The sequence below is a fragment of the Micropterus salmoides genome, unplaced genomic scaffold (assembly GCF_014851395.1).
Source record: "Micropterus salmoides isolate LMB-PRFRI ecotype aquatic unplaced genomic scaffold, ASM1485139v1 Ms_hic_scaffold_17, whole genome shotgun sequence".
Lineage (NCBI taxonomy): Eukaryota > Metazoa > Chordata > Actinopteri > Centrarchiformes > Centrarchidae > Micropterus > Micropterus salmoides.
In genome coordinates this window covers 20,444,013-20,471,484 of record NW_024040817.1, presented here as the reverse complement: position 1 = coordinate 20,471,484, position 27,472 = coordinate 20,444,013, and the positions used below count along the sequence as shown (strand labels likewise).

Sequence of the window (27,472 nt, the reverse complement as noted above, 5' to 3'; positions counted from 1 at the left end):
ATCAGGATAGATAGATAGATAGATAGATAGATAGATAGATAGATAGATAGATAGATAGATAGATAGATAGATAGATAGATAGATAGATAGATAGATAGATAGATAGATAGATAGATAGATAGATAGATAGAGTAAAAAAATCACATGCACTGCAGTACTTTTGAACTGTTGTTTGCTTTGACATGAGCAGATGCAGCGGCCCTGACTAAGCAGACAGCACTCAAATGGTTCAAGGTCAGGACTCTGAAGCCACCAGGACAAGGTCCCTCAATATTACATAATACATTCACCAATGCGCACATACTGTATACAGTATTAAACAAAGTAACAAACTAACACAGTTATGCATTTAACACATGGTAATGCAAACACGCATTTGGATGTATGTACACATTCTGTATATAGATAATCGCAAACAAACACAAATGCACATATGCACACACACACACACACACACACACACACATACAGTGTGCTCTGCTGAGTTACCAGAACAAATTGCTTTCTTTCAGAATGAATTGGTTTCTCCTCAGGTTTCCACAGAACGTATAGTGTTCATGGTCCCTAAATAGAATACTGTCAAGCATCTAATCGCTGTGACACAGACGTTTTCCCCCATGATAATGTGAGATGAGTTGTTAATCATGAACAAATGACTAAATCTCTCTAAATTACATTGTACAGCAAAGCTGCAAGAAAATGACCCGTCATCAATAAAGGCTGAAAATGTAAGCCGCTTTTTGTTTGTTCGAGGTGAGAGTTCCTGTATTACCACACCAATGATGGTCAATATCACACACGCATGGCAATAATTTTTTATGCGTTACAAGGGACATACACGTCCATCAACCACCCACACAAGTTTTTTAATTATTCTGCTAAATTAGACCCGGGGCTTTGTGGGCATGTTGAGACTCGGCTTGATTGACATCTTCTTCACTCTCCTTTTAGTCTTTGTTGCACCTGTTTGAGCAGAACATCCTACACTTTTATAGTCCTTAATGGTACATTGATTCTTGTGACTTCCCAGTATAACTCCACACACCTTCAACCTGACCATGTATCTAATTATCCAGAGGTGCTGGCAACACCTGTGTGGGTGTGCAGGACTTTAAAAAGAACTGTTTGAATTGTTGATTAGCTTAGCATAGAGACTGGAAACAGCTAGCCAGGCTCTGTCTAAAGGCAAAACCAAATCCTCCTTCCAGCACCTTTAAAGCTCATTACTGGAATAGCATTATATCTAATTCATCTATTCTGAACAAAAACCTTTGAGTGAGATTTAGGTGGATTTTGTTACCTTTAGACAAAGCCAGGCAAGCTGTTTCACTGTTTCCAGTCTTTATGCTAACGATCTCCTGACTCCTAAAGCTTCATATTAAATGGAAAGATATGACAATGGTATCGATCATCTCACCAAAGAAATAACTGTTTCTACTGTGTACTTTAAATGGCATTATAGCATCATAAATAATACTTAATAACCTCCCCCAACATGTGCTCTTTACTCAAAGCCGACAATTTCCAAAGCAGGATGCAGTTGACAGTTACTTAAACCAAGCTATAAATATATTACTATTACATTGGAAACACTGCATTGCATGTATAATTAATCTCAAAATGCATGGACCCATTTTTTGCAACTTTGGGTAGCCTCAAGTTCATTTAGTCCAAAATAAAGAATAACCACTGGTCTGATGTGCTAGATGGTACAAACTGAATATTAATGCAGAGGTCTAGTAGTATTACCCTTGGGGAGTGAAGCTCTTAGAACTGGGTCTGACTCTGACCCGAATGTCTCTCTCTTTCTCTCTTTCTCTCTTTGTCTTCCATAATTCATGTTCCATGTGTGTGCTGGCTGGTGGTGATTATTTTTAGCTAAGCACAGTGAATGGGCTGTATACAGAGAAACAGACGTGGACAGAGACACAGGGCAGGTGTGTGTGACATACAGCAGACTTGTGTGTCGGTGGTCGGTAGTTAGTAGTGTTTCTGTGTGTGCGCCTGATGCATGGTGGTGCATTTCTGCATGTGTGTGTGCAGCAGCAGATGCCTGTCTGTTCCGGTTGACAGCAGATGACACGGAGAGTGACGGAGGATGTGGAGGATTTCTACGCTACTGTATAATTGCTGTGTGCCGGATCTGCCTTTACAGTACAGTAAAGGATCAGCTGTCACTGTGTGATCATGTGTTGCACATTGCTAGAGGTGACAATGAAATTTCATATCACATTCCGTCACAGGATCTTGTAATAATAGCTTCTTGGGACGTGGGGTTGACAACTGGTTTCTTTTGATATTTACGTACTTTAACACAAATGGAACGCAAAGGTGAGGATGGTTTTAGAATTTGGATCTGTACTTTGACAACATTTTCCCTGATTTGTACAAACATATAAACAATATATATGATTCACTGTATTATTGTTGATTAAAGTATTCATCTATTAAGCAAAGAGTGAAAATTTTATAAGGAGAAGCGGAATGCTTTGTAACAAAGTGGTACGTGCGCTCTGAAATTTGTGTGTAACTCAAAATAATGCCCTAATAAAAACCAGCATTGACTGATTGCTAGGGGCAGTTTAAGATCTTTTAAAATCATTCCAAGGCTCCTCACTGTCAGCTGTTATTCTCCACACTGTGACAATCAATCATCGCAGAACTCAATTGCCGTGACCCTTTACACACTTGTGTGTGTGTGTAAACGTGTATATGTGAGTGTGACCATTCACCTTCACATGTTCACGTATGTAAAGTGACTGTGACAGATGTGACATTAATGATTCAGCCACAGGAAGGTCTATAACACTCAAGTACAGTGTAATTGCTCAGTCACATAACGATTATCAGACAAAGTGGAGTAACAACGCCTTCCAGCCAGAGCACAGGCAGCATAGGCTAAAGAACTATGTGGCATGTTATGCAACCCCATATGGAATATTAATCATGACAGGTGACAGCAATATGCTCAGCTGAAAGAGTGGACACATGAAAGGCAGCTGGGTCTGAGAAAAGACAGAGAGGAGTATCAGAAGTGAAGCAGTCTGGTGTTGCAAACTCACAGTGTTATTAGAGCTGACAGAGTGAGAGAGATTGTGAGAAGAGGGATTAGAGAGATAGAGTGAGAGAAAAAACTGGAGAAAGGCAAGCAAGTGAGAGTGAATGAAACAGAGGGGACAGAGGGAAAAAGAGAGAGGAAAGAATGAAGCGGATCTTCCCCAGCACCCCAGCCGAATAAAATTAAAGCAGAGGCTTTCTAAGAGTAGCCTACCAGGTATTTTCAAGTATTTTCTCAAGGAAGGAATCTCTGTGGAATCACTGTGAATTTGTTTAGAATAATATTTTGTTGCCTGTTAATAAAAAATATTATTGTCTATTTTATTCTACAGAATGATCAATAAACCCACAAAGTGACACAAGCTGTAAAACAATTTACATATTTCATACAGCTTTATCTATCTGATGTCATCATATGTCTTTCACTTCCAGCACAATACAGAAAAATGTAACAATGCAGATGTTTGGAACAGCCTGCACTCCTCTCATGCACCATCCTGGCTGCTCCTATCTCCTGCAGAGAGAAAACTCACCTCAGCGACCTGGAGAAAAGATCCAAGCGGAGCCGTAGAACTTCACCGCCGTTTACTTGACAATCACGGATACCTCACCGTCTCCGGACCCATCTCACTCTCTTTGTCTATATGTTTCCCCCAATCCCTTACACTGCAGAGCTCGGCCGGTTTGGCGCGGACAACCAAACAGAGCTGCTTTCTAAATTCCCACAGGGCGGGCACGGTGAGGATGCGCTCCGTGCGCCTGGGTTCACTCTGGTTGAAGGATGGGGAGGAGGAGGAGGACGGTGCGCCACTTAACTGGAGTTTGTAATCCGCTGGCTCCATCGGGGGCCGCAGAGAGCGCACAGTACCCAGGGACCAGCGGACGCAAAGCACAGTGTACCAGCGCCATCTTGTGGCTGCTACACCGAACTGACACTTCTAAAACTGATTTTCCGGTGCTCGGCTTTGATTTGCTGCGATGCGCTTCAGCGGTTTTATAATAAGCGATGACCGCACACCTGAGACCACTTGGTAGTTAATTTAAAGTTCACGCTGTGCCCACCAGATTCATTGGTTCAGATGAATTTAAAACGTTTCAACAAAGTGTATGAGGCGATTTTGCAGCTGTAATAAGCAGGGGGGAAATCGAAATAACCAGAAAGTAATGGTGGGCTAATAGTTCTTGTTAGTGCTCTTACCATGGGTCTCATTTCATTTTTTAATCTATTCTGTTGGTTTTTATTATTTCACTTTTTATCATTACGCCCAGGCCTACTATTTTCATGTAGGCCTACACTGATTCCCACTTGCTTACAGTTTATATCTATATGCTGTCTTATTATCAGCTTATCAGTCACAGTAGGCCTACGTAGGCAATCAATCATTGCGATAACCTTTGTGAAAGGTGCTCTGCAAGTAAACATGGATTGATTTCTTTTAACTGCGCTGAACGTTCACTGACTTCTATACTCAAAAGTGGACTAAATGGGTAGGCCTATAGGCTAACAGTAAGCTACTTAAGATTTTTAACAGGTCTGCATTACCGTATGGATTGATTAACTTGTGGCCCCCTATATCACTTTAGCTCGTCTAAGCCTGCTCTGAAATCCCCGGCGCTCTTTATCAAAACTTCTAATAGCCTAGGCTATATAGCCTATGCATAATAGTCCATTTGAAGTGCATCCAATTCAGTGGTATTACAGCTTATCTCTTTCCTGTAGGCTTAGGCCCTGTGCCATATTACAATAAATCACAAATCAAGGCATTTAGGAGAAAACAATTATAAGAGGATATTTGTTCTGAAATGGATTTGTGTGGCTTTTTTGAAAGCCCATTTACCCTAATGATTTATCCACTACTTTGACACTACTTCACACTGGCATAATGCTAGCCTATAATTATACCAACATGGTATTTGGTTCACTATGTATCAGTCTATACATAAACATTATGCTACCTAAATGAATTCTCCTATAGCCTCTTGATCACAGATTTAGGCCTATTGTACTTATAAATAGTATACTCAGTTGTACACTGTCCTCCTGTACATAACTTGGTGTGTATGGTCACGGATGAGATCATTTCATGTCTGGGGCAGGGACCCTTGCTTTTGTGCGCGCCGACCACGCCCCGGCCCCGGCGTGCGGTGCACCAGGCTAGGTTAGCACACAGCTGCTACATCCGGGCGCTCTGCTTGGTTTACAAACCCTGCGAAGATGGCGACTTCAGGGAGGAGTGCATTATTATCCTCCACGTCCACTGGACCTAAAAGCACACTGGAGAACTCCAACCCGGAGGAGGATGACGGACAAGACTTATGGTGGGTGATGTGTTATTTAACCTGGGTTATTATGAGCAGCGTTTGTGCGCGCGGAGGGGTCCATTGTGCTGGGTGGAGAATGGTTTGACAGCTAGTTTGCTAACGAGGCTAGCTAGCATCAGCACCAGACTTGACTGGGCTCTGGTGACACAGCAGCACTAGCTCGCTTTAGCCACTCGCTGTCAGTCGTTGTTTGCTAATGAATGAACACGTCTTGTCTGGTCGAGTTGTAACGAGGCTGTTCTCTCTGCAGGTCCACCATCCTGAGTGAAGTGTCAACCCATTCAAGATCAAAGCTACCGTCTGGGAAAAATGTCCTGGTCATGGGTGGGTATCTGTGTATGTCTGCAGTCTCTCGGCTAGCCAATAGGCATCGTTAGCTTGAATAGCCAAGGAGCTGGTGATCATCTCATTCTGTTAGACTTAATACTGTTCGATAGCTGAGCTAGCTTACTCTGGACCTATGGTGCTTTTGTGTTCAAGTCTGGTGGCTAGCGGGTGCGTCCGCTAGCAGAGAGAGACAGGTGTATTTTACTGAGCGCCTACACAGGTGCACTGGCGCGCGCGCGCGCACACACACACACACACACACACAATCTCATCATTTTATGAGGGAGAATCGGGCCGCTTTGAAACAGTGCAAGTCATTCTAGCATCCAGGGATGCTTATTAGCAGCAAGGTGGAGATGATGCTGAAGGGACCAGACAAACCACCAGCCTTTTTCTGAATGTGACTGGAGCGGAGAGGGTGCCTCCCTGTCTCCTCATATCCTGCTGCTGGCCACAAACACACACACCGTACGCATCCGCCCGGGATAATCCGCAGCCTGCAACTCATTCCTGCTAATCAGCGAGTTGGTTACCGATGTATAGTGAGGATGTAAAGCCTTTTGTCCGTCTATGGCAACATCAGCAAGCTCTGCTTTATGATGCCTTGAGTCCCCCTGTCGGTTTAAGGTAATATGGCATAGTGCAAGAACTGATGCAGTCTTGACCTTATAACACACACAATAACAAAGTCCATTATCAGCACCTGTACAGTCCTTCATGAAAACTGTCTAATATAAAGCGAGTGCACATGGTTCTGGTCAAGGGTATTTGAGTGTTTACAGTAAAGGCCTATTTCTTATATATTCGTGTAGAGCTGAAACAATCACTGTGGTTGATTGATATTATATTATTAGATTATGTCTGCAACTATTTTACTAATCAGTTAATCTCTTATGTCATTTTTCAAGCAAAATTGCCAAACATTACCTTGTTCCATCTTATTAGTTGTTTGGATCTGATGCTTTTATTTGTCCCATGTGACAGTAAACTAAATATTGTTGAGTGTTGGACTGTTAATTGGACAAAACAAGCACATTTAAGATGTCACCTTGGGCTTTATTGTGATTGCATTCTGGCATTTTCATCACTCAGCTGCCAGGCTTTTAACCAGAACAAAAAAATATGACCACATTACTCCTATTTTAGCTTCATTACACTGGCTCCCAGTGTGTTTTAGAATTGACTTTAAAATTCTGTTGATCACTTTTAAAGCTCTTCATGGCCTCTCGTCTTGTTATATTTCTGAACTTTTAGTCCCATACGCACCAGCACGTACCTTGAGATCCTCGGGCAGAGGTCTGTTGTCTGTTCCAGAGTCTCGACTGAAAACTAAAGGGGACAGAGTGTTTGCTGTCAGGGCCCGAGGCTCTGGAACAGCCTGCCCGAGGAAATCAGGTCATCTGTGTCAGTGAACTCTTTTAAGTCCCTTCTTAAAACATACTTTTATAGGAGAGCCTTTCCCGATCTTATTTGACTTTATTTTATCCCTTTTATTTTATTCTATTTTACTAATTTTATATTTATCTAAAACATGTATTTTAGTCTTTTCAATGTTTTCATGCTTTTATCTTGTATTGTTTTTGTATTATTGTCTCTTGGGTATTATTGTCTTTACACTTGTTAAAGCACTTTGTAACTTGTTTTTGAAAAGTGCTCTACAAATAAAGATTATTATTATTATTTATTATTATTATTTTTATAGACCAAATGGTTACTAGATGAATCAAGAAGGTAAAGTGCAGATTAATCAATAATGAAAATTATTATTTGTTGCAGCCTCTATAAAATATCAGAAAATCAGTGTTTCCCAAGTTCAAGATGTGGTCCTGAAATGTCTTGTTTTGTCCACAACCAAATGATATTATAGAGGACCAGAGAATCCAAAAAATATTTATATTTAAGGAGCTGGAATTAGATCATTTTTCTTAAAAAATGACTCAAACAAATTAATTGATTATCAAAATAGTTACCAATTAATTTAATAGTTGACAACTAATCAATAATCATTGCAGCTCTATTCCTAATGTTGCATAGTGTATGTTGCACACCATATCCTATTGCACCCATATTAGTTATATATATTATTTATTATGTAACTAGTAGGCCTTAAAGCTCATCAAAGCAGGGTGCATTGACAAATAGCACCCTCAGCAGTGTTGTAGAGCTGCAACAATTAGTTAATTTAATCAAGCAGTTTAACTATACTATAACTATTAATCGCCAACTATTTTGATCATTGATTAATTGCTTTGAGTCCTTATTTTCAAAAAAACCCCAAACATCCAAATTCTCTGATTTCAGCTTCTCAAATGTGAATATTTTCTGTTTTACTCCTCTTTGGGTTGTGGACAAAACAAGACGTATGATGACCTTGATCACCTTAGGCTTTGGGAAACACTGATTTCAACATTTTCCCCAATTTTCTGGACCCGACAACTGCTTGATTAATCGAGAAAATCAACAGTTTAATTGATTATGAAAATAATCATTAGTTGCAGCCCTAGTATGCCTTAGTTAGTTTGCCATTTAAGATTTTTGGCATTTATAATTAAGTTCTAAACAGCAGTGTTATTAACATAATAGCAGTGGATGTTGGCATCGACGAGTCTACTACCAATCATTTTGTTATTTATTGATTTTGCGTGTGTGTTTTAGGTGAGGTGGGTTCGGGGAAGACCACCTTGGTTGCAAAGTTACAGGGGATTGAAGAGTACATGAAAGGGCGTGGCCTGGAATACCTTTACTTCAGTGTCCATGACGACGACATTGATGGTAACCAGCAACTGCTTGCAGTTCATGGACTAATAGATGTCTGACATCCATGTAGAATTGTCTTGTTTTCCACTACAGAGCATCTAATGTATGTATTTGCCTCCATCTGTTTTGTGCGTATGTCTGTTTAGACCACACTCGGTGTAATGCCTGGGTGTTAGACGGAGACCTTTACCACAAAGGTCTGCAGGGAGTAGCTGTGCCAGTGGATTCGATCAGCAACACTTTGCTGCTGATAACACTTGACATGTCACGGCCGTGGAACGCCCTGGACTCCCTTCAGAAGTGGGCTGCCGTCGCTAGGGAACACATCGACAAACTCCGGGTCGCTCCGGAAACGCTGCGGGAGCTGGAGCACAGACGTGAGTCATGCTGACAGCCGTCAAGCTGACTAGTTGATAAAGTTGAAAACAAAGTATATGTTATTCATGGATCTTAGCAGTATAAAATTGGTTCTTAGATAAGTCTTTGTACATTGGACCTTTTGTCTCGGGAGGCCCAGTTATGAGAATGATAACTCCACCTGTTTAAAATTGTAACCCCCTGAATGGCTAACTAAATGCTTATCATTGTTTGTTTATGTTTGTTGATGTACTGTGTGTGTGTGTTTGTGTGTAGTTGTAAAACAGTTCCAGGAGTACACAGAGCCAGGCAGTGGGGAGGATGGCACCCCGCAGAGGAGGAGCGAAGATGAGGAGAGTGTGCTGCTGCCGTTAGGCGACAACACACTCACACACAACCTGGGAATACCAGTGGTGGTGGTCTGCACCAAGGTACACACTCATTCAATATAACACATTCTATGTGCTGTAAAAATGTCATTATTCTGGGACTTATGAAACCTATGGAAAAGTCATTGTAATAATTTCACTGTGGAATGGTCTTAAAGAAACGTCTTTGTATTGTTTTTGCATTGCATCTATTTCCATTCACCTCTATCTGACACCTATTTATCTGTCCTCAGTGTGACGCCATCAGCACATTGGAGAAGGAGCATGACTACAGAGACGAACACCTGGACTTCATCCAGTCTCACATCAGACGTTTCTGTCTGCAGTGTATCTTTCACTAAACATTGCCCCTCTGCCCTTGGCTGCTGGGAGCTAAAAGTTCCACAAACAAAAAAAAAATAGTGTCAGAAAACAATGAAACTATTGATCAGTACAGTATATGCAGGCATTTTAATGGGGCTGCTAATCAATTCCACTGACTCTGCAATTTTCCTGTCAGATCCTGACATTTAAGGCATTCTTTCGCATGTTGGCCTGTAGTTGATTCTTGTTGTTGATTCAGCTCAGTGACCGGCATTACAAGGTGCTCTGTTCTCAAGTTTCCAGCAGTATTTTGGCCATTGTAAGCTGTTATTACTTTGTTGCAAAGAGAGTGGGATAAAAGTTATAGATTACCCAGTACAGCTTGAAATAGTTAGTTTTTCAGAATCATTTCTCCAGTCTGAGTGGAAACAGTATTACACTTTGAAGGGTTATTGTGTTTAAAATGAGCAAGACTGCACACCGCCTTAGTTGTTCTGTTTACTGGTTTCAGTTAGTCGAAGCTAAAATCTGTTTTTCTGTAGTGCTACTGTTATTAAGAGATGTCGTTGTTTTGTTTGTTTTTATCACTGCAGCGTTAGTTTTATTTTTGCTCCTGTATTTCAAAACGTTGGTGTTGAAAATATCCTTAACAGCCATGTCAGATGGGGCGTCTCTTGTTTACACATCGGTGAAGGAGATGAAAAACCTGGACATCCTGTACAAATATCTGGTTCACAGACTCTATGGCTTTCCCTTCCACAGCCCGGCACAAGTGGTGGAAAGAGATGCCGTTTTCATGTAAGCCTGCCTTAGGGTTAAGGTTTGCGTTATGTTAGGGTAAAGGGGTTGGGGGGCTTGGAACAAACAATGTGTGCGTGTGTTTGTGTATATGTACTAGGACTGTGGGGCCACCAGTATGTGGTTTGTAAGCCTTCCTCTGCTCTATCAGTCCATCAGGTTGGGACAATGAGAAGAAGATTGCCATACTACACGAGAACTTCCAGACAGTAAAAGCAGATGACAGCTTTGAGGACGTAGTAGTCAAACCGCCAGTCAGAAAGGTACAGGCTCCCCCAAAAAACAGCTAACTTGGAAAGATCCTCTAAGCTTACAGCAAACAGATTGATTGCTGCTGTAATATTATGTATCATGACTGTCTACATAACTTTTCACAGAATTTTACCCAGTATCAATGCAGGGAACAAGAGAGTTTAATCCTAATGTATTTATTAGCTGTTGTAGATGTATAAAGAACGACTGAAAGCAAAAAATACTTTTATTTTTTTTGCTTGTCACCAGATTGTTCATGAAAAGGAGATTCAAGCAGAAGACGACCAAGTGTTTCTGGTAAAACTGCAGGTCAGAGAATATTTATGTTGCGTTAACGCCATTTGGTTCATTGCTTGTTGGTACTCCAATTAAATCTGCCTTGAGAGTCTTGAAATGTTAATTGAATACTAATTGGAGTGAGTGTGCATATTGTGTTCTAATTTGCAGTCGCTGCTCGCCAAACAGCCTGCTGTGACAGCAGGGCGACCAGTGGTGAGTGTTGTTTTTTTCTCTATTTTTGGCTGATTAATAAAAAAAAATAGAAGAGAAAGAGAAACCTCCCTCCAGTGTCCATAATATGTGTGAAATGAACTGTTGTTGTTGTTTATAGGACACCACCAGCAGAGCACCCACCGGTTCCCCCAGGACGAGTAACCGTTCCGCAGCGGCCAACGTAGCAAACGCCATGCCACAGTCGGGTACGTCATGTATTTCATCGCTTCACACAGCCGCTCATGACCATTGCCGCGTGTGTTTGTGTTTTAACTCTAATCCCTGTGTGCTGCAGGTCAGACCAGTGAGGGTGTGTTGGCCAACTTCTTCAACAGTCTACTGACGAAGAAAGCAGGGACTGGGGGGCCCGGGACGCCAGGCGGTGGTAACAACACTCCAGGAACAGTACGCAAGTCAGGTGAGAATACACACTACATGTTGGGTTGTACCCATGCTCTGGTTTTGTGGGATAGTAAAAAATAGTCATTAATTTATTCACTCGTGCATTTAATGCCATTTTCAGTCACTCCTCATCACTCGGTTTCTTTTTGTTTGTTTTTTACCTCCCATCTGCCATCCTGTCACTTTCTCACCTCTTCACTCTCCTGCCCTCTACTCCAGACATGAACATAACATGCTAAAGAGAATGATGAAAGGGGTCGAGTGCATCTACCAACCACACAAACAAACAAACACCCATCGTCTTTTATGCCTGTTGTAGCTCTGTGAGGACTGTTTTCATTCTTAACTGTGCTCATAGTCTGTTAATCTCACTGTTAACATCATCCATCATGTATGTATGTGTATGCACTAGTCAGAGGATGCTGGCCACGTTAAGGTGTGTGTGTGTGTGAGAGAAATATATTCCTCGTTTATTATTGCTTGTGTATGTCATAGTTCGTTCTCAGAAGCATCCCTGGTTGGGGGGGTCATTTAATTTGACTGACTGATGATTTAATAACAATTGCACCCTTAATGTTTCCCATTCCTAACAGCCTGTCTCCATTCTGTTCCCCTCCATTTTCTTTGGCATGTCGCATTGCATTTCTCATGACTAACATCTGCCACAAACATTGCACATGATTCTAACTAAGGCTGGGCGTTAAGTTGTTTGTGTTTTTAAACTAGGTAACCACAATAAATGATACAATATATCATATTGGTATTGTTACAACATAGAGACCTGAATTAAACATTGTTGCGTACTTATTCAGTTGCAGGCCTGTCATCACTGGTTTTCAGACGCAACACTTGTCCCTCGCAACAAGGACAGTTTTTACATTAAAGGCATGTTTGACATATTTTAGTGCAAGAACTAATATGCAAATAAGTAAAAAATACATTCGGTATTACCTATAAAGTCTATGGGTATTACCAAAGGTCTGTCACATTTGTATTATTGCAAAATAAATTATTTCTGTTGACCTGGGTATAAACAAATTGTTTCATACTTTCTAAATGCCGTAGGAGTGACATTAATAAACATTTACAAAAGCTAAACCAATCAACACAGTGAAGTCAATTATTTTGGCACCTCTCTGTGACTGTACAGAATGAGACTCAATGAGACCAATGAAACCAGCCCAGTCTTCTGAAATTTCTGTATTAGGTTGAAAAAATGGCCTAATTAATCATACTAAAACCAACCATATTATCTCAATAACACTACTACCAATGTTATCATGTTCACCCAGCTCTTATTTTAATCATGTGTAATTGCCTTTGAGCTTATTGCATTGTGCTTTAACCATTAAATGAAAATGCACTGTTCTTTAATGCACTGGCTAAAATGCTTGTTTGATTACTTGATTCCCTGGTATTCAGTACCAATTATTTATGTCTCTGTGTCTACCCACATTGGATACAGGTTCGAAGCTGGGCCTGGGCGATGTACAGGCAGAGCTGGACCGCATATCCAGCCGGGAGACCGACTCAGACCTGCCTAATGCCAACGACACCCCTGCCACCGATGGCCAGGACACATGAAGACCAACGCACCCTGCACCCCCTCCCCCCAACTTCAGCCTCATCTTCCACCTCCCTTGTTCTTCCTCCCTCCACTCACCTTCCACTTCATTACAAAGATGCGGGGAGAAAGAGGGATGTTGGGGAAAAGGATGGGTGGACACACTTCTCCCTCCCCGTCATCTTTTAAATTTCTCCTCGAGGACAAAAACTCACCCTCTCTTCCTATGGCCCGTGCCCTACACCTTGTTCACCCCCCGCCCCTCTCTCTAAACCCCTCTCTTCTCTTCCTGGCTGTTAAGCTGAGGGCGAGTGTTTGTCACTGTTACATAAAGACTGTCTGTTACATGAGAGTTAATGGGTATGGAGGACCAACAGGGAGGCTGGGGTGAGAAGATATTAGGCGGGTTGAAAAAGATCGAAAGCCAGGGTGTTATATCCCTCCATTTCTTGTGATGGTACAGTTAGTGTTTTACTGTAGGAACTGCTGAAGGGCGCATGTTGAAGAAACTGTACTTTGGTACTCTAGGGATGATTGTGTGATCGTGTGTTTATTGTATGTGGGGCAAGTCACGCTTTGCCTAAGGAAGAGACTCAGAACAAAAACATATGCCTGAGAAACATTGCAAACGGACTTGTTTTTTTGTTTTGTTTTTTTAAGATGAAGGGATAAACCTACCAGTATTTGTGTGTGTGTGTGTGTGTGTGAGAGAGAGAGAGAGAGAGAGAGAGAGAGTGAGGCACATAGAGGAAATTAAGGAAGTTACTTTAACTTAGACCTGTCTGTCGAGAGATTTTTGGCTGTTTGCATTTCAACCAAAAGGCAAAAAAACATTACTATGCTCTTACACTACAAGCTCTTAAAACAGTGCATACACTATTTTTACTGCAGCACTGTCTGCTAGACTACACAAACCAAACATGACAAGAAATATACTTCAGAATCAAAGTTCACACTCGAGCCCCAGTCCTGTGTAAGACACCTAAGGTCCATCATGGCACGCAGTTCTACAATTGGCCACTCATGTTACATACTGCTGTAACCCTATAGATAGCAGACAGTGCACTGAAAATGGAGGGTAGTAGAGAGTAGTGGGGGTGGGTAGCTGAGCTTTACTTGTACAGAAAGAAGCACTAGTGATTCAGTTCCATAGTTACTGTGGGTGAGGGTGGTGGGTGGACAGGGGGGGGGGGGGTCAGAGCAAGGGAGGGTCTCACCAAGAATGTACAGTCATTGTCTCGCTGATTGGTCCTGTTATTTCAGAGCTCTGTGTTGGCGTTTGTATAATCAGATCTGTTAATCAGTCAAATAAAAGGTGTATTTATTCGGATTCATCCACCTGGCTTTTCTGTATTTATTTTTATGTTTTTTCATTCCTCCTCTTCTCACTGGTTTAAAAAGTTATATTTTTGTGATGGGGAATTGCTACAAAGGACAAAATTGCTTACAGTTGAGGATTAGATTGCCAGGCTTGAGCCCATGTTGGTAAGCATCCACTTGCTGCAGTGGCCATGTCAAAGACACCGAATCTTGTTTACAAAGAATGAAATGATGGGAAATTATTTAGAAATTGTCCAAATGCCAGGAAATAGACAGAGTGGCTGAGATATAACAAGCAGATAGTGTTGTTTCTCTACAGTTCTCTTCCCCGGGCAGGAACTAAAGGCTAAAGGAGGACAAGACATTGAGTATAATTTGAGGCACAAACAGAAACCCTTAAAAACACAATTTTGTGTTAGCTCTTGGATGTATTGATTAAATAAAATTGCCATTTTTTAAGGCTGTTAAATGCTTTTCAATCAGTGTTTGCTAAGGTCTACTTACTAGCCTAAAAAAGAATACATTTATGAGCCCCACCACTACAGTATTTACAGTAGGTATTAGAAGGAACCCGAGGGAAATTGTTGTGCAGCAGTTGCTGTACAAAGTAGGAAAGTGTGTGACTATATCTCATTGTAAGTGGTTTCTGTTATTTTGTCCACGCTGTGCACTATGGCAGCTGCCGTCTAGCTGATTCTGATCTCTAACCGCTCAGAAGGGAGGCTGAGACGATTTATATTATTTATGCACAGTATATTTATACAATCCTCCAGTGTCTGACTTGTGTCGGAGTTATTTCTTGATCGCTTCATAAGAATACTATTTGTGGGCAACTTACTTTAAAGCATCATTCTGTATGTATTTTCTTGAGCTCTAAGCGGATAAACACAATACATTTCAGTTTTTTATCAGTAGATGACTGGAATGAATCTCAAACCTAATGAGCACTTGCATGACTGATTGCAAGGAATAAGAGTGACTCATTATGCCAAATAAATGAATACATGTGCATTTCTATTTCATGAATGAATCTGTAGGTGATTTTTAGGAGAAGACGTGACCTTTATGTTGTCTTTTCTATTTACCACGTTGTCTTTGTCATCACACCGGTAAATCTAATACACTTGCTCCTCTCTCTGACACAGTTGGAGTGGATGAGTTTCAGATAGTTTTATTCTGAGGGCTTGCTGTTTGTCCCACATACTGACAAAAAAAGATGAAAATCCATAAGCAGTCACTGAAATAAATGTCATCACCTTATGACAGATTCATTTTAAGCAGTTTATGAAAAAATATATAGCCACACTTCCATTTTCTCTGGCAGCATGTGGTCTGTCTTATTACTGTCCTCACGCTGATATTATTTATACTACCCTGGAACATGTGACTGAATATATTAACCTATTACACATTTCTGTCACTCTTTGAGAAATGATATGAGTACCAAATGTTCCAGTTGATTATTGTGGTATAAAACTTTCCATTTGCTGCAGTAACACAAATATGCTCCCCAATAACATTTTGGACTTTGACCTACTAGTCTTTTGCACGTGTCAGACACATGAACATGCACTATACTGTGTGTGACACTTTGGTCGTTTTTATTTAATATTAAACACATGTTCTTTTCACACAGCAATAATAATAGGTCAAATCAAGGTGTTCGTGTATCATCGTGTGTATGTAATGCTAAGAAGCTGAAGTACAATGATGCACAAGTACACTTGATGCATTTAAGTGGATGTTAGATATCAGACTGTTGTTATGCAGGCATGTGCATTGCAACTTGATTACAGCTAGCTTAACTGCCCAAAACTGAAATGCATACATGAGAAATGTTATACAGCTAGCCTAGCTATAACCTAGTATATCTGATTTTTACTGTCAACCTTCAATCAGTTAGTGATAGACTGAACTCTCAGTTGTCACAAGTTGTGCAGTTCATGTAATGACACAAACAACTATGGAGGCAAATCATCAAATGCCATTTAAACCATAGCACGGCATCATGTTATTGTGGCCATTGCATGTTTTTCTTGCAATCAATGTTTTGTTTTTAAGATGGGCAGTTTATGTGGCATGGGATGGGTTTCTGCAGATAACTGAAATTCAATCATGATATTCTACAGTTTCCTATGTGGTTTAATTTTGTGGCCTGTGTTTTTTCCTTCTTCTTCTCAACCACTGCTGTATATCATTTGCAAAATAAGTCCAAATTGTCCAACTGTTTGCAGATTATGACTTTATTGAATTTGATAAATAAATGATATAATTTGGTTAGGGGAAATGTTTGTCTCTAAGTTAACTGCGTGTTAATTAAGCCCCTCTGTCATATCACAGCAGCTCATGAATCACATTCCTTTCTGATGAATGCACCTCGCCCTCCTCACCACTACAGCAAGTATCACACATCTTTCATTTACGAGGGTGAAAAATCTCAATACAGAAATTTCCAACTGCTCTTCACGTAAAAAGATATCACTATCTGGCAATTATAGTTAAAAAAAATAGTTTGTATGGTAAAACTTTCTTTTAAAATGACGCCCTACTTTCCGAGTGCGGCAGAATACTGTATTTTCTCCTTCGCCATCTTGATGTTCGATCGCACAGGCGGAAGCAACATCTTCGGCGGAGCAACAGCGGGTGTGGTTCGGACTTCTACGGGTGGTTCACCTAGCAGCCCTTTTCCTATTTTCAGCCAAGAGAAAGGAGAAAATTTTCCTGACAAGAATCACGGAGGAGCCGCTCGACTCTGGTAAAAATAGCATGTTACTACATCTGTTATACAACGGATTTACAGCGGGACAATGTTTGCTTCACCCAAGAAAATCATCTTTGGCCGGGGAGGGGGCTCCGGTGGGGTTTTCTGATTTGGCTGGCAGCACAGCAGGTTTTGTATGGTGGCGCTTGGATCTACTTTTCATACGTCCTGGGTAGCTAAGCTAACGTTAATCAAACCAGAATTAAACACTTGAATGATTTGCTTAAAAGTCACATTTCCAATAATGAAGTGATTTGTATCTGTAATGACTTATAATACTGGTTGCGGGTCAGGAAAAGTCTTAACATTTTTTACCTTGTGGATGAAGCCCTAAACAGTGTTTGTTTATGTTAGCTAGTTAGCTAACTAGCGGAGGGGTTAGCTAGACACGTTAGGTTAGCTCAGCGAGCTTTCAAGGTAAGCTAGCCAACCTGTTAGCTAGCAGTGGTGGCTACATAGAAGCCAGCGCTTCGGGATTAATTTATATGTCTGTAAAATAGGTTTGGTGATTGATGCAACGTGTACACTTATTTTGTGTTTTAAGTTTTGATTAGGCAGCTTGTTACGCTCGTAGTTGGACCCACCATGAGAGGAGGAGACATGGAAGTGATTGCGGGGCGGAGGGTAGTTTCTCTCATTGGAAACCCAAGCTGCGAGGTCGGAACTTGGCCGTGGTAGGGGGAGGGGGAGAAATATGCCTTTGATGTTCTTTGCCGCTGAATGGTGAATTGTGTTCATGCTGGCCTGGAAATACCCACCGCTTTGCTCTCTCGGCTGGAGGTGGAGGCTCGGCATTTCCCCTCATAGCTACGTTAGCAAGCCAAACAAGAGTGAATCAGAGGCTGCTGGCACAGGTAGCGCAAGAGACAGCGGTTTTTATTATTGAGACCACGTAGGAGAAACGCATAAACATTACGATTAGGTTTGGCTTTGGCAAACAAGAACTCAAGGTTGAGTACGAGTTGTTTTATTTTTCCCTTGTGTACTTTTTCCTTTGTACACAGACATATCTGCTGTGCGGGCTGAGGGCAGACGAGAACAATGGCTACCCAGTGTAAGTATGAAAAACTTACTTTGATATAAATTTAAAGTTTTATGTTGATGTGAACACGGCCTTTCATAAAGTGTATTATGTGCACACATTCAATACTACAAGCCTTGAGGCACTGTGGAAATTGGAAAAATGGGAGCTAGGTGAGCACATGTTGCAGTTTCCCAAGTAATTATAAATCCTCTTTTGTTACATTTGAGTTTCTCCTTCAGGGGATGAAAACCTTTCTGGGGGGAATTTGATGTTTATGTACTTTAATTATCAGTAACATTACCTCTGGATAAAGGAACATGAGCTTTTCCTTTGCTCTTTGTTCCATTTATTTCCATTTACTTAAACACGACGTTATGTGTTCCTCTTTATTTTCCTGACACTTTCACCCCTTTTAATTCCTTCATCTCCCATCTGTATTAACTCAAGATTCCTGAAACTTTAAAGATCACTCTTAAAAAATGTTCTTGGCTCATAGTGGGAAAAGTATGTAGTGAGCAAAGTAAAGATTAGTCTTCTCCTAATCGGTCATTCTTAGTGATTCACCTTTTTTGCTCCTTTTGGGTAGCTGATTTGATGGAGTTGGACATGGCAATGGGGGACAGCAAGGCTGCAGTGAGCCAGTGGCAACAGCAGTCATACCTGGATTCAGGCATTCAGTCTGGAGTCACCACCACAGCACCATCTCTGAGCGGCAAGGGAAACCCTGATGCTGAGGAGGATGATCCAGGTCTTTACGACTGGGAGTTCAACCAGCCTTTCACTCCTGAGGCCACAGGTATACAAGATACTGATATATATCATAATATTTGTTATCACTGCATAACTGGTATGGCAAAATCTGACAAATGAAAACTTTCTATTTATCTCTTATTGTCATTAACTTTCAGACATTGAGGGTTATGCCATGACCCGGGCCCAGCGTGTGCGTGCAGCCATGTTCCCCGAGACTTTGGAGGAGGGCATCCAGATCCCTCCCACCCAGCTGGATGCTGCCCACCCAACGGCAGTGCAACGCCTGGCAGAACCCTCTCAGATGCTGAAGCATGCTGTAGTCAACCTCATTAACTATCAAGATGATGCTGAGCTAGCCACTCGTGCCATCCCCGAGCTTACCAAACTGCTCAACGATGAGGACCAGGTACATTTACAAATGAGTGAATTAACGCACTGTATCACAGTAAAATGTGGTATCATGTAACTTATCAGCTTAATGCAGCAACCAGATCATGTGTCCCTAACAAACATCGCCTCTGTCCTAGGTTGTCGTGAATAAAGCAGCTGTAATGGTGCATCAGTTGTCAAAGAAGGAGGCATCGCGCCACGCCCTGATGCGCTCTCCACAGATGGTCTCAGCCGTTGTTCGTGCCATGCAGAACACTGGTGATGTGGAGACAGCTCGCTGCTCTGCTGGCACCTTGCACAACCTTTCCCACCATCGTGAGGGGCTCCTTGCAATCTTCAAGTCTGGTGGCATCCCTGCCCTGGTCAAGATGCTGGGGTAGGAAACTGGAGGAATTGTGGTGCTTTATTTTGCATATGTGATCATTTATCAGTGTGCACATGCAAGTGGTCTGACGCTGTGTTGGAGTTGTATGTGTGGGGTGGGTTTGCGTCGGAATCTGATTGCGATGAATGGTTTTAGATTTCCTTGTAGCTCAAATTTTGGTTGGTACACAATACTGCACTGTCTCAATGAGAGGTAATTCACAAGGCAGGCCCTAATGCTATTTTACAGACTTTTACTATTGACTGCCTCTAATTGGGAAGACTTGTTTGAGTCTTAAATACACCCAGCAGGCTGCAACATCAATCAAAGGCCTATTCGACAATGGCACAAATCAACTAAAATGTGTTCACACTTGTGTGCCTCACGTACTCCCTTGCTCCTGTTTTCCTTTTCTTTTTAACTCAACGCTGTGCATGAAGGCTGGACAAAGTTTAAAAATTCAACAATGCACTCTGCTGCAACCGCTATGAGCCTATCAATCATGATTAAGCAAATAATGAGTAAACTGCAAACAAAGACAAACGGATATAGCTTTCACCCACTTTAGTTTGGTTAGCCAACCATCACATGCACAGAAGTACATCTTAAAACAATCCAACAAACCAGCAAGTATTAGACGAACCATGTTTTAATCAAAACTGACTCGTGACTTTGCTTTGATGTGAGGAAGCACTATCAAAAGTTGTGCCTATATTCTCAAATAACAACTGAAAATCCTCACCAACCAGCGACATTCCCAAAATACAGAATACTCCACAATGCGACAAATTTGATTTGTAAAAATGTCTTTCTTACTTTGCTCTTTGTATTCTCTGTGAAAAGCCAAAGAACACAGACAAAACAGTTAGCTGGCTGACAAGTTGCGACCTGTTGGATGTCACGTGTGTTTGAATTTGCACCTGGAATCACATTACCACACTTTAAATGCAGGGTGGAACAATAGCATGACAGTGGATGCTGAACTGCATAGTATTATGAGACTACAAGAAGTGATCACCAAATAGATTGAAAGCCATTTGGATTATTTTACCAACCTGAGTGAAAAATTGTAATCTTTTTTTTTAAATGTAGCGATAGTTTGTCATGTCACTTTAATGTTTCTATCAAATTTATGTGATTGAGTTTCTTTGTTAAACTTTGAGTGGCCCATTTGAAATTTTTCCTTTTAATTTTGAGATTATTAAGGTAGATGCGTACATTGGACAACCAACTTGTGTTTACTGGTAAATGCTCCAAAGTACCAGCTGTACTACATGTATCTGCATAGTGGTTGCGAGTAGCAGGCCAGTTTAGCAAGTTATTTAGGACTGCGTGCTTTCCTCTTATGATGTGTATAGTTACCAAGTTTCATTGTTCTTACACCTCACAAAAAAACTGGTGTTTTTTTCTGGGGGGTGGGGGGGTGGGATAAATGTACAGAGAAGATTGGTCAATAATTTGTCAACTATTTTGATAATTGTTTAGAGAAATTGTGATGGCATTTCTCATTATTTTCAGAAGTATTATAAACCAATGAATTTATGGAGAGAATAACCAGCAGATTAATCCATAATGACAATAACTTAGTTGCAGTTGGATACAAAACAGTTCAAAAGAGCTCTACCTAAACCAACTACAAGAGTAAAATAGTGCTTTAACATTTAATGCATGAGTAATAATAATCTGTTTACATAATACATATTTGGATAACAGTGACAGGGGATGCATTCTGCATTAATTACAGATGCAAATAATTCTTCCACCTGCATGTAAACTAACATGCTTTAGATAACAGTTACATACTATTTATTATATACATGTAATAATAATAATAATAATGGTGAATAACCATGGTAACGTGATATTTTCATGCGTGTGTGATTTTTTTTTTTTTTTTATCTGGTGTTTGTGTGTGTGTAACTAAAACACTAATTTTAAAGGGTGTTTTTGAAGGTGGTTGTGACTGTTAAAGTGTTGTCTGAATTTTTTTGTTGTTTTGGATATTTTCCCAGCTCGCCGGTGGACAGCGTGCTGTTCTACGCCATCACCACACTCCACAACCTGTTGTTGCATCAGGAAGGGGCAAAGATGGCCGTGCGCCTGGCTGGAGGACTGCAGAAGATGGTGGCCTTGTTGTCCAATACCAATGTCAAGTTCTTGGCAATCACTACTGACTGCCTGCAGATCTTGGCGTATGGCAACCAGGAAAGCAAGGTATTGGAACAACATATTTATGCCTACATTAAATTAATTCATCAAGGCCCTTACATGTCTGCTCACACCACCTGGGTGCCAGCAGTTGGTAGCAAGTCTAAACATAAATCTGTCTTTTAGCTGATCATTCTGGCCAGTGGTGGTCCCCAGGCACTGGTCAACATCATGAGGACCTTCACATATGAGAAACTACTGTGGACCACAAGCAGAGTGCTCAAGGTGCTCTCTGTTTGCTCAAGCAACAAGCCTGCCATCGTAGAGGCTGGTACGTATATACTTGTGAGACAGAAATGAAATGGAAACACAATACAAACATATGTAAATGTTCTGGTCTACTTCACTGCAGTACAACTGGGTGTTACAGGCTCTGGATACATTTTGTACTTGTGGTTTGCTACTCAGGTGAAAGTCCTCCGATGTAATGAATTTGTTTGTTGTACTTTGGCGTGTGTGTAGGAGGCATGCAGGCCTTGGGGCTTCACCTGACAGACCCCAGCCAGCGTCTGGTCCAGAACTGCCTCTGGACTCTGAGAAATCTTTCAGATGCTGCCACTAAACAGGTACAATGCGCTCAGTTGTCAAAAATAATTTCTTATGAGCCCCAGGTTCAGTTTACCATTACCAATTCATGTGTTAATAGCCATATTGTGTAACAAAAAATTCCAGTACATAGGACAGTTATGTTACTACATACATACAATATGCAGGAACCTCCAGTTGTTTTTGGACACTATTACTCCTTGTCTATTCATAGAATTTAATTTAATATAAAGTGTTAGATAAAACAAGTTGCTAAATTATTTAGAACACATTCATTGCTCTCCCCTCCATTTGTTTTCTTCTGTCCCTTCCAACCCATCCTCTGCTCTCTCCAGGAGGGAATGGAGGGTCTCCTGGGGACCCTGGTCCAGCTGCTGGGCAGTGATGACATCAATGTAGTGACATGTGCTGCTGGCATCCTCTCCAACCTGACCTGTAACAACTACAGTAACAAACTCATGGTCTGCCAGGTAAGAATTGTACAAACGGCTTTTGGAAATGTTGTTTTTATGTCTTAAGAAACCAAGATGTTAGCAACCCTTGAACATTAATATGTATCTCTGTGGAAATAGATTGTGTATTTTGACTCTGTCTGCTGTCTGATAACACGTAGTCCACTGATTGATCTCATCTTGTGTAGGTTGGAGGCATTGAGGCTCTGGTGCGAACAGTGCTTAGGGCCGGCGACAGAGAGGACATCACAGAGCCAGCAGTCTGTGCCCTGCGTCACCTGACCTCCCGCCACCAGGATGCTGAGATGGCCCAGAATGCTGTGCGCCTTCATTACGGCCTGCCTGTGGTGGTCAAACTACTCCACCCACCGTCCCACTGGCCGCTGATCAAGGTCATAAGCAACTCCGTTTCTCCACACATTTTTTTTCCAGCCTAAAAACATAATTTCGACCAGCCCTGCACATCGTTGATTAACTGGATTTAATTCCGACTAACTGAAATATGTTTAATCCCCCCCCCAACAGGCCACAGTTGGTCTGATTCGTAACCTGGCTCTTTGCCCAGCCAACCACAGTGCTCTGCGGGAGCAGGGAGCCATCCCCCGACTGGTCCAGCTGCTCGTCAGGGCTCACCAGGATACCCAGAGGCGCACCAGCATGGGAGGCAACCAGCAGCAGTTTGTGGTGTGTAACCAAGCCAACAAACCCTTGAGCTTTCTTTATTTGAACACTTACAATTTTCATTATATGTGTATTTGATCCCCCCCCCCCCCCCCCCCCCCCCCCAAACACACACAGGAAGGTGTGCGTATGGAGGAAATAGTGGAAGGCTGCACAGGAGCTCTGCACATCCTGGCCCGGGACGTCCACAACAGAATTGTCATCAGAGGGCTCAACACCATTCCACTCTTTGTCCAGGTAAATCCAGCCCCTTCACTGTGAAATCTTACTTTGAAGACAAACTCTTACAGTCACAAGCTGCATGTAACAAAAAACAAATCTGTTGATGAGCAACTTTGATTCTCCCTCACTCCATTATTTTTCCACTACCTGCATGTCAGGCTCATCTGTCTTTACCGCATATCTTATCCTTCTCCCTGCTATTCACTGTCTCCAGTTGCTCTATTCTCCAGTGGAGAACATCCAGCGTGTGGCGGCAGGTGTGCTGTGTGAACTGGCTCAGGACAAGGAAGCCGCCGAGGCTATCGAAGCTGAAGGAGCCACTGCACCTCTGACTGAGCTTCTGCATTCCCGTAATGAGGGCGTTGGTGAGTATGCATATACAGACTGTGCACACATTTCTATTTGTCAGTGTACTTGTGTACTGTCTGTGCACTTGACTTACATTTCTGTGTATGTCTCCTTTAGCAACCTATGCTGCAGCCGTCCTGTTCCGCATGTCTGAGGACAAACCCCAGGACTACAAGAAACGTCTGTCAGTGGAGCTGACCAGCTCTTTGTTCAGAACTGAGCCTATGGCCTGGAACGAGGTAACACACACACACACACCAACAAATAAACTATGGTGAAGTACAACCCACTTCTTCAGAAGTGATCGAATAAATATCCAACAATGTCAGTATTTTACAGTATTTACTGCGTACAATTAGTAAGGTACTAATATATGAGATAAGACAAATACATCTACTCCTCTACATAGGCTGGCTTATGTCAAACTTTACTCACTGTTTTGCCTTTTTATAGACTGGAGACCTGGGACTGGATATGGGAGCACAGGGGGACCCTCTGGCTTACAGGCAGGATGGTGAGTGCCTGTTCTATCTGTAATGAAATCTCCGCTCTGTTCCTCACTTTATTTTACATTATTTATTTTTCATTCTTTGGTTTATTTATTTTGATCTTTAAAAGCATCTGATCTCTTGATACTGACAGAAAAATACATTGTAACTGTATCGAACGCTATGCGACGAAACCGTGTCTTTTCAGCATGTACACCACCAGTAGTGACAGCTGATCACTACAGACACTGTCTGTGCAATAAAATTTTTATTTTTGATACCTTTTTTCAGATGGAGCCTACCGTGCCTACCCAGCAGCCTACGGCCAGGACTCTCTTTTGGACCCCATGATGGAAGGTGCCGACTACCATACTGACACTCTGCCTGACCTGGGCCACCACACTGATCCGTTGCCAGACCTTGGCCACACCCAGGACCTGATGGACAGCAACCAGCTGGCCTGGTTTGACACCGACCTGTAGGATTGGTAAGACAGACTTCCAAAGAAAACCATAATTACAATATGTGATATAAAAAGCAATACATTGATTAATTGATAGAGAATTTTGTCCTGTGCTCTTTTGCAGTTGTATTGATAGAACCTGCATTGTGATTGGCCTGTATTGTCTGAATCAGCATTATGATTGGCCTGTATAGTTGTTGAAGAGGAAATAAAGGGTCTTGGAAAGTGCCTGACACAAGAAAACAAAGAAGATGGTTGCCACGGGAATGTTTAAGCAAGTTGAAAGTGGGGGGGGGGGGTTAAATATCAGAGATGTGGGATCACACAATGGAGGTCTTGGAGCAGGTTACCTGAATGGATGAGTGCACATGAGGTGGATCTTAAAAGTTTGAAACACATATGTTTTAGCCTTGCCTGTATTCTTCTCAGTTTTTTCTTTCTATTTTTCTTATTCTATTTTTTTTATTTCATTTTTGTATTACTCATTCTCCGTTATGGTACTGACCCAGCTTGCCTTCGCACTAGCCATCTTCATTTTCTCTTCCATGCTAGTCATTTGTAATATTTTTTTTAAACGTATATTACATGTAGTGTTAAGTTATAGTGATATTATACAATGTTCCTTTTGGTTTATGGCCGAATGTGTAGAACACTAATAATCAGTTGAATTGTACTCTGACTTAAAGTGTAACATTGTGTAGTTTTTTTTTTTTGTTTTTTGTTTTTTATAATCTCAAAAATGGAGAATTATGCATTCTTAATATGTGCTTGTTTAAGCATAAAATATGTCAGTGTCACAAATGTTCTAAAGAGGGATATGGGTGAAATTGAGGGTGGGTTGGGGATAAATCTAGAGACAAGTGTTTTATATACAGTATCACTGGTAGGTTAACAACTATTTTGTATGCTATCATTGGATGTCTGATAGAAAAGTCTTTAATGCTATCATTGGTGGTCTAATAAAACCCAGTTTTATGTGCTATCAAGGGTAGCTAGGTTGATGAACCAGTTGTAGTCCTGCTGTGCTTATTTTGGAGACAAGGTTATGACACGGCTGAACAATAAAATGGCATTTTATTTCATTTAGTCTCTGTTCTGTCTTTTGTTCATACATGGGATGCACTGGTGGGTTACTTCTTTGATAGACAGGCTGTGTGTTTTCAAGTTTTTACAGTATGGAGGGGAAAGGAATATAAATTATGGCCGGTGAAATAAGGCTGGGCGATATGCCCAAATGGTATGTTTATGGTCAACATTACAAACACTTGATGCTAAACAGTGAATCACTTAACAAATCTGAGGTAGAACATTCCTAACAATTATGATAAACTTTTTTTTTCCTCAAAATAAAAATGTGCAAATTCATTCATGATTCAAATAATTACATCGAATATTTACTGATGATAGATTGAACATTTATATTGTTATTGGGGAAAATTATATTGCGGTAATTGTTTTATTGCCCAGCCCTACTGTGACATTACCTTCTAGTTGTGTCTTAACAGTTGTGGTTCTCTGTCCCATTCAATGACTCAGCATTGCAGAAATCTCATCTTAGACAAACATGTTAAATCAGTGATTTGAATCCTGCATTCATCATCTCAGATAAACATTTCAAAGATCTGACCATTTCTTTCAGACAAAAATCTGGAAGCAGTTCTTCATCCATTTATAACTTGTCGGTTAGTTTATTGTAATTCCTTGCTCTGTGGTATTGTAAGAAATTCCTCTCCTTCCTGCAGCTCATCCAAAACTGCTGACAGGATTTTGACTCAGTTGAGTCAAAAGTTATTTAGCACATCTTTTAGTGCCATTCACTACCTGAGATCCTTGGATGCGTTGTTCCAAGGTCCAGATTCATGCTCAAAGGTGATGGAGCCTTTGTGGTTAAGGCTCCCACATTGTAGAATGACCTGCTGAGGAGATCAGGGTTGCAAAAACTGCAATACACCAGAGTTTTAAAATGAGGCAAAAGCTTAACGGATTAAAAAAAGTGAACTAAATAAGCAATTGAAAAATGGATACTACCGAGTCAGTTAAAATATCACCGAAATTATTTCCACTCTTGGATTTCAGTTGCTGCTCTCCTGTAAACAGGAAGATCAGTTGTAATGATTTAAAGCTGTGTTAAGAAAGAGATGGGAACTGAGGCCTTTGCATTTGTATGTATATGTACATGTGTGTATAAAGGATATTTTCAGAGGAAATTATGTGGTAGACTATCTTAAAATGTAGGGTTCACAGCAGTGAGCACATCTGTCCTGCTGCAATCACACTCTTTCCTAAATAGTCTAAAGCTTCATTGCTACAGTTAACTCCAGTAGTGTTATGTCCTTAGTCACACACACTGATTTGGGGATATAGAGGGAACATCTGACATATTAAGCAACAAGGACATCCAATAAAAGTGCATTTTAGTGTGCCAAGAGGAT

General features: G+C 41.2%; 3 protein-coding genes across 5 annotated transcripts in view; 2 read left to right on the top strand and 1 right to left on the bottom strand.

Annotated features, from left to right (window-relative positions):
• The window catches only part of cpne4b (copine IVb), a 20,559-nt gene extending 16,666 nt beyond the window's left edge, over positions 1-3,893 (bottom strand). Inside the window, exon 1 of one of the 2 annotated variants that reach the window (XM_038725170.1) lies at positions 3,591-3,893. The gene's annotated coding sequence lies outside the window, so the exon portion shown is untranslated. The remainder of the gene's footprint in view (positions 1-3,590) is intronic. The other variant, XM_038725169.1, reaches the window with a different exon arrangement.
• A 1,326-nt stretch (positions 3,894-5,219) lies between these two features.
• On the top strand, positions 5,220-14,358 carry dync1li1 (dynein, cytoplasmic 1, light intermediate chain 1). Its single transcript, XM_038725171.1, has 13 exons — positions 5,220-5,376; positions 5,630-5,703; positions 8,362-8,478; positions 8,610-8,840; positions 9,097-9,251; positions 9,443-9,536; positions 10,175-10,310; positions 10,462-10,573; positions 10,812-10,871; positions 11,010-11,054; positions 11,173-11,260; positions 11,350-11,472; positions 12,922-14,358. Exons 1-13 carry the CDS (start codon positions 5,273-5,275, stop codon positions 13,038-13,040), a joined length of 1,458 nt encoding a protein of 485 aa, XP_038581099.1. The 5' UTR covers positions 5,220-5,272; the 3' UTR covers positions 13,041-14,358.
• Positions 14,359-16,942: 2,584 nt separating this feature from the next.
• LOC119907019 (catenin beta-1-like) lies at positions 16,943-26,122 on the top strand. 2 transcript variants are annotated; one of them, XM_038724556.1, is made up of 17 exons: positions 16,943-17,095; positions 18,106-18,155; positions 18,712-18,921; positions 19,034-19,284; positions 19,406-19,644; positions 21,645-21,846; positions 21,967-22,111; positions 22,303-22,406; positions 22,722-22,856; positions 23,027-23,230; positions 23,364-23,522; positions 23,637-23,756; positions 23,956-24,106; positions 24,207-24,328; positions 24,543-24,603; positions 24,869-25,064; positions 25,165-26,122. In XM_038724556.1, the coding sequence occupies exons 2-16, from the start codon at positions 18,143-18,145 to the stop codon at positions 25,057-25,059; spliced, it is 2,307 nt and encodes a 768-aa protein (XP_038580484.1). In that variant the 5' UTR covers positions 16,943-17,095; positions 18,106-18,142; the 3' UTR covers positions 25,060-25,064; positions 25,165-26,122. The 2 variants fall into 2 exon arrangements, with proteins under 2 accessions (XP_038580484.1, XP_038580485.1); XM_038724557.1 differs by lacking the exon at positions 16,943-17,095 and adding an exon at positions 17,814-17,955.
• Positions 26,123-27,472: the final 1,350 nt, after the last annotated feature.